The sequence below is a fragment of the Limulus polyphemus genome, unplaced genomic scaffold (genome assembly GCF_000517525.1).
Source record: "Limulus polyphemus unplaced genomic scaffold, Limulus_polyphemus-2.1.2 Scaffold5755, whole genome shotgun sequence".
NCBI lineage: Eukaryota > Metazoa > Arthropoda > Merostomata > Xiphosura > Limulidae > Limulus > Limulus polyphemus.
Window position 1 is genome coordinate 8,031 of NW_013671365.1, and position 7,838 is coordinate 15,868.

The window sequence follows — 7,838 nt, forward strand, 5'->3', positions numbered from 1 at the left end:
ATGTATGTATCATTGAACACGTCTACTTTATCAGCATGTAGTATTCTGTACTTACCTTGAACTTGTGTCCACTTTACCAATAAGAATACAATATTTACCATTGTCCGTGCATCAAAAAGTCTGATCACTTTACGGTCAGCTACCACTAATGACCTTGGTTGTACACCAAAGTCACACCACCACCAGGATTCTCCATCATGAGATTTTTGCTTTGACAGTTCTGAGTTCATCCACAAGGGCTGCCTACAAATATATTGAAGAAATATGACGGAGAATGACATATGCCCATCCACCCGAAATAATTGTTTATTAATTTGTTTAAGTAAAAGTTCTCCTATTTAATCACGTGATTCACGTTTAAACCCTCTCGCTACAGACTCAGCCAGTTTGACTGAGTTCATAACCCCAAAGTGACCATCATAGTTTCCATACTATAACTTTTAACTCTCTCGACACGGGCTCAGTCAAACTGACTGACCACATGACCACCTTGTACTCGTTTAAAGTCTTTATAGATTTGATATTACTAACTTTTAATATAGTACATATATCTTCACAAAATTTGGCAGACTTTCAGTAAACATTACAAGTCTTTCACATACAAAAAATCAGATTTTTTTAGTGTAGAATTTTAATAAACTAAAAAAAAGATTTGTCCTGAATATATCAAGTTTTTTTTCTGACTAGTCCGAGTACAAAGTTATTTTCACGTTAAGATTAAAAATACTTTTCTTTGTCTCAAATTTTAGTTGCACAATTTCTAAAACCTCCTAAATAAATTTTTCAGTAGAACTTTATATTTTATTTTCTCCACCCTAACTGTATACGACGTCGGTCAATTTGACCAACCTCATTACCACCAAAACAAAAATTGAAATAAATCTAAATTACCCTTTTCCTTTTTTCTTTCTAGAATGACTTCAAACTGTAACATGAAACTACATTTGTTTATCCTAAATAACTTTAAAGTTGTAACAGTATAAATCTATTTATACTTAAATTCTCGTTTTGTTGCCCTTTGAACCATCTCTAATTACTACTTGCACTATTATAAGTTGTAACTCACTCAGCAGATAAAAATAAATTTTTTATTATATTATAATTTATTTTACTTAATTTAACCTTAACTAACCTAAAAAGTTTCTAATTTTTACATTTTAGTTCATTTTATAATAATAAATAAATAATACAAAAGAAACAAGAAATATAATACTTACCTGGGTCTTTGTTGTTGTTTTTTATTCTATTGAGTGTTTATGAAACTTAACCCTAATTTTTATACTAATGGTACTTTTTTACACTAAATAATTTTTATCTAATTAAATAATTCACCTAAGAACACAGAATAATAATATGCACAAAGCATGCAATGTCCTATGAGTATTATATTTTTTTATGTGATAAGAACCTTTAAAAATTCAGCTAAGTTTGTTAATGATTCCAGTGAGAAAAAAAGTTTTGAACTAGAGGTGAAATAGGTAGTTATCTGTACAGAAAAAAAGGTAATATAACATGTCGTTTGATAGATTATAATACTGGTTTTCTATTGGTAATAAATAATATAGTATAAAATATCAGAGAGAGCTATTGGTAACTCGTAAACGATGGGATGTGACAGGTGGGTGTGGCAAGTGGGTCTGATTTTCATGTTTATGGCTCCATAAACAAATAATGCTACAATGCTTATACTAGGGTGAGATTGAGAATTGCTTAAATATTTCCTTACAAAATTAAGAACTTAAAACTTATATATTAAAATATGATTTATTAACTACATTTTGATGCTAAGTTTATTTGTACAAAATGAGAATAAAGTAACTGAATTAAAGTTTGAATGTCACTCTAAATTTAAAGTCATTACATGCGCACTTTGACCTGCCTGTAGCAAGAGTTAAAAAGTTCTTAAAGCATTTCTAGTTACTTACTTGTGATCTGGATGTTTCAATATTAGACATCCACTACTGGTTATTACTGCATATTCCCCTGGAATATATGGACTGAAAAAGGAAAAACATACAAACTGAATATTTTAAATTTGTTTTACAACTGTTAGATAGTAAAACATTAGCAACAAAGTTCCCTTTGTCAGAATATTCACTATTTCTCAAAACCAAAAGTCACACAACAATAAATACTGATTTATTTACCAAACAAATATTTTTTATAAACATTATCATATTTAAATCTTCTTAATAGTCCTGCTTAAACTTAACTAAACCTTCACTTTTTGAAACAAGAACCTAAACACAATTTTATCACCAATACTCAGAACAAAGGTCCTACATTATTTTGTTGGCTCTACGAGAGAGAAAAAAGCAATTATTTCATGCTCCTAATTTTCTTATGATCTTAGAATAGCTGGATCATTTTCTATGAAAGTAATTTTTTTCCTGCTTCCATGTTTGTTTTTTGGAAATATTTCAAATTTCAGAAACTATAAATTTTAAATATGAGCACCTGGAACTCCTTTCAAAAACCACAACGCAGTACCTAAACAAACATATTTTATTTACCCAAAAATAAATAGTGTAAAACATTTGAATTAATTTGTAGGTTACTTCAGATATCAATCCTCCTCACCTTAGCTGTGCACAACACAATGGTTCTTCAGAATTGAACACATCCAAAACAGTGGCATTCAAGGTCTCAGAAAAATTTTTAATGGACAAAACTTCACACCTTTTGTGCTGACGAACACAACAAAAACCTGAAATTTTACAAAATATGTCTTAAAATTTCAGAAAATTAGTCACTGCTATTTATCAGTTCCAGATTCATAGAGGAAAAAGAATTAAAACATATGCAAATATCCAAACTGTAAGTTTATGATTTTAATTGTAGCTGAATCATCTGAGAAACTGCCAGTCTAGATAAATTATACGTACAAAACCTATTTCTTCAATGTTTTTAGGTCGATACTTTTCTGCAGAGTATTCAGATCACTGATGATAAGCAAAGAGAGCTACAGAGAGCTCAATGAAATAATTAGAAGGCAAAAGCTTTAACAAAAAGCCATGAAAATAGTTTTTGGTTTGACAATAAATTAAATATACGAGTTTTTATAATAAACACAAGTTATATGTAAGAAGGAAAAAATTAAATTGGTTGGAAGATTAGAGCTAAATTTACAAATATTACAAGAAAGGGTTTACATAATATATGAAATAACATATGTTAAAAAAAGTAAGTTGGTTGGTAGATTAGAGCTAAATTTACAAATATTACAAGAAAGGGTTTACATAATATATGAAATAACATATGTTAAAAAAATTAAATTGGTTGGAAGATTAGAGCTAAATTTACAAATATTACAAGAAAGGGTTTAAATAATATATGAAATAACATATGTTAAAAAAATTAAATGAAAAAAGGATTAACGTAAGGTTTAAAAAACTAAAAAAGAAGAAAAAATAACACAGACAATGCACAAAATTGTTCAGAAAATATATATGATATATATTGTACAGTTCGGAAAACATAAATAACTAATACATACAACTTAACAAAAGGTGTACAGGATTACACACGGATACCTTAGCAGCCGTCACACCCAAAAACACACACACAATAATAAATTACCATTTTTATTTCCTAAATCCAAATCTGAAAATAATTTTTTCCCACATGGTATTTTTGCAGAGAAAGTGAGCCCCAAGGTCAGGAACTTTCACCGAAAAGCATACGGAGGAAAATCCCCACCCTCATCGCAAGCAAGTCAGTGTCGTCCGGTGGTAAAAACCAGCATGTTTTGTTGAGCAAGTTGAAGTTTCAATTCTGATCTCTGTTGAATTACTCTTTTTACCAAATTTTTTAAAAATAATTTGTGCGACTTTCACTTGCCGTATCAAATCAAATACTTTTTAAATTCTTAAATCATTACAACATACTCAACTAATGCTGATATAACTTGTTTGTTTCTTTATTTCATTTTATAATAATAATACAACACAGAACATATTCCCCTTCTCCACTGACAGAAGATAATAACATTGTAATAATCTCTGCTAGAATAAACACTGAAAAAAATATGTTCTTGTTTTATCTTACCTTCATTTTCGATTGATCTTCCGGACACCTGATAGATACTTTTTCCGTTTAATTTCAATGTCTGTTGGTCTTCTAAAACTGCAGAAAACACGTGTCTAGCATTTTCACTGCTCCTAACAGGAGTTATTACTATAATGACAAAACAGTGTTTTCAATTATTCACAGAAATCTTTTTCATAACAGTAAAAACACGTATGATAAAATGTTTGGTAAATAATATTAAAAAAGAGAAAGGTGCCAGCATCTTATAAGTTTTTATATAATTAATCTCTTAACATTTTTATATGATTTTGACTTATTATTTTTATCTACTAGTAAAATCTACCATTTGAGCACTCGACTTGCACTCTGAAGATCGCAAGCTCAAATAACCGTCACTGAACATGTTCGTCCTGTATGGTTAACAACCGAGCTAGCCATCCGGATGTAAAAAATGTTGGCTTACAAAAATAACGGCTCACCCCAAACTAGTTGGGATTAAGGTCAAAACAGGGAAAAGAAAGAAAGTTGTGTAACAGTATAAAATGAACACACCACTACATTCAGGGTTCAACAACAAAAAACAATTTGTTCAACAATAACAACACTCAGAAAAAACCTAATTCCAAAATAATATAGCAAATACAAGAATCCAAAAATCCCTTTCAATAATAATAACAATATCAAGTGATAAACAGCAATAACTATATTGTTCACTAACTGTCTCGTGACCTTTCTCTTGGTAAAACTTCTGGCAGGGTATTTATTCACTGAGTAGGTCATGAGAGTATATCTCATGTGATCATAAATTTACATAATCTTCTGCTGTAGTAATAGTATCTGTTTGTCACTGCTAGGGAAGCTGGTATCAGTTTCATCACACATACATATTTATTCAAAATACAAATGATTATGTAGAAGTTAATTAGCATTTTAATGCAACTAAAAACTCATAGATAAACTAAACAATAGAAGGAAATAATAAATGAATGACAAACACAACCGTAATCATAAAAAAAAGAAATTGCCATCTCACAGTTGTTTTTGAATATTCACACAAAGCTACTCAGAAGCTATCTCCATTAGCCATCTCTAATGTTCAACTGACAACTAGACGTAAGACAGCTAGTCAACAGCTCTTACCATCAACTCTTTAACTACTCTTGTCCAACTGACAGTGGGATTTGACAGTCACTTTATGACACATTCATGGCCTGAAAGTGCAGCTGTAATGGGACTCTTATTATAAAATAAAATTATGTTAATGATGATAGGATAGACAGTTTATTATAAGATTACCACCGTAACTATCTGAACATAGTTTGAGACTTTTAATTTGAAAGTTCCATTGATTTTTATTTGCTAAATGCCTGTATATTAAAGGTATGTTTCTTTATTCAGATAAATTCTAAAAAATAATATGAATTAAATTATTAGATACATTTTGAAACATTTTCTAGTAAAAAAAAATGCTGGTTGAGCATCACACTTTGAATGCTGATCAAAAAAACGGATATTTTGTACCTTTTAGTGAGAGTATAGTATCATTCAAAACTTTTCCACTGATTCAGTCAATATGGATGTTGTAGCCACCAAGCTGACTGCCTCAGTCTCTGAGACTAATCAGTTACGCTGATATGTTAAATTACCTATGTTAAATTACCTACATTATCGACACTGTATACATCAGTCTAACTGAAAATGTTAAATTACCTACATTATCAACACTGTATACTTTCAGTTAGACTGATATGTTAAATTACCTACATTATCAACACTGTATACTTTCAGTTATACTGATGTGTTAAATTACCTACATTATCAACACTGTATACTTTCAGTTATACTGATGTGTTAAATTACCTACATTACTGACACTGTATACTTTCAGTTATACTGATGTGTTAAATTACCTACATTACTGACACTGTATACTTTCAGTTAGACTGATATGTTAAATTACCTACATTATTTACTGGGTTGGTTTTTAGTTCTGATCTACATAGGTAGCCTGCCTTGACCAAAAATGATTTATAAAGCAAATAAAATCTGTTTTCAATTTGAGTGATAGCATTATCAAGTGAGTTTTTATAGAGCAAATAAAATCTGTTTTCAATTTCAGTGATAGCATTACCAAGTGCGTTTTTATAAAGCAAATAATATCTGTTTACAGATTACCAAGTGAGTTGAACCTCTTCCCCCCAGCATGCAGGAGGACAGGGCCTCTCTCCGTTGGTAAGTATGACAGATTTCCTCCTGTATACAGCCAGCTGCCATCCTGAAACACCCAAATCCACAAGCAAGTTACTTCCAGATTAACAAACAAACAACTTTGCACGATATATAAACATAAGAGCATGTGAAGTCTCAACTAAAAAACTACAACAATTCGAACAGCATGCAAACACACAAAAAAAGAAAAACCTTAGTATTAGTTAAACAAATATAAAAGAATATCAAGTTTACAACAACAGCATAAAAAATTAATGAATATGAATGAGTAATCAAACAGGTATCCACAATCAACCTCCATATACTTTGAAGGCAAAAATAAAAATACACACACACACACACACACACACACAACAAAAAATAAGATACACACACACATTTCTTTTATGTACTTTTCCAGTATATTATCCTTATGGTACACAATCCAAAAAAACTGGAATTATTTTCTTACAGCTTTTTTAAAAGATAAAGTGTATTAGATTACTTGTGAATTACAAACATTTTAGCAATACATGTTGATGAGGTACAAAATATATATAATCAAAATTCAAACTATTAAAAAAATATTGGAATTTAGGCCCTCGGTGAAGCACGATATAATGTATTAAAATAAACAAATTGACATTAAGTAAAGATTTCAAATGTTAACAATATTCTTTGAATTGTTTTAAATGTAAGAATAAACATTTATCTTGGACAATGCATTCAGATACTCACAAAAAATAATGTCTTATAAAACTGTGAAAACAGCATTTCAAGATACTTTATAGAAGGCTATTTTGTTTTTCAGGCTTAAAACAAACACGTTGATGTAATGAAACATAAGATACATTTTTTGATTGCCACTTCATGTCTTGCTTTATGACTTACAGAAACAAAACAAAAAAAAAGATTAAAGGTTTAATTAATTTTTATATGCACGATCAGAATACATAAAACAATTCTTCCAGTAGTAAATGTGACTTACAGAAACACGATCATGATTTACATAAGAAGTTGGCATCAAGTTAACTGCTTCCAATATACACGGCGGAAATTTATAACTTATCTTCAACTCTTGATCATTTTCTTCAACTTTCTTGTATAAATCAAGCACGGAATTTTTTAGTTTCACATTCTGAAAATAAATAAACATTAAATCATCTTATGATCAACACCTGGATACTGTCTGACAGTATATAAACATTGACTTATGTTACAATCAATACTTGGATACTGTCTGACAGTATATAAACATTGACTAATGTTACAATCAATACTTGGATACTGTCTGACAGTATATAAACATTGACTAATGTTACAATCAATACTGGATACTGTCTGACAGTATATAAACATTGACTAATGTTACAATCAATACCTGGATACTGTCTGACAGTATATAAACATTGACTAATGTTACAATCAATACCTGGATACTGTCTGACAGTATATAAACATTGACTAATGTTACAATCAATACCTGGATACTGTCTGACAGTATATAAACATTGACTTATGTTACAATCAATACTTGGATACTGTCTGACAGTATATAAACATTGACTTATGTTACAATCAATACTTGGATACTGTTTGAC

General features: G+C 29.8%; 1 protein-coding gene across 1 annotated transcript in view; it reads right to left on the minus strand.

The window, feature by feature from the left end:
- LOC106472942 (TATA box-binding protein-associated factor, RNA polymerase I, subunit C-like) overlaps window positions 1-7,838 on the minus strand; it is a gene marked incomplete at its 3' end in the record, with an annotated part of 21,857 nt that overhangs the window by 7,475 nt on the left and 6,544 nt on the right. Inside the window, exons 4-9 of the mRNA XM_013933612.1 lie at window positions 7,226-7,375; window positions 6,205-6,304; window positions 4,048-4,176; window positions 2,581-2,707; window positions 1,926-1,997; window positions 99-243 (exon numbers count right to left, since the gene is read on the minus strand). Of these exons, the coding sequence (XP_013789066.1) occupies window positions 99-243; window positions 1,926-1,997; window positions 2,581-2,707; window positions 4,048-4,176; window positions 6,205-6,304; window positions 7,226-7,375 (723 nt within the window). The remainder of the gene's footprint in view (window positions 1-98; window positions 244-1,925; window positions 1,998-2,580; window positions 2,708-4,047; window positions 4,177-6,204; window positions 6,305-7,225; window positions 7,376-7,838) is intronic.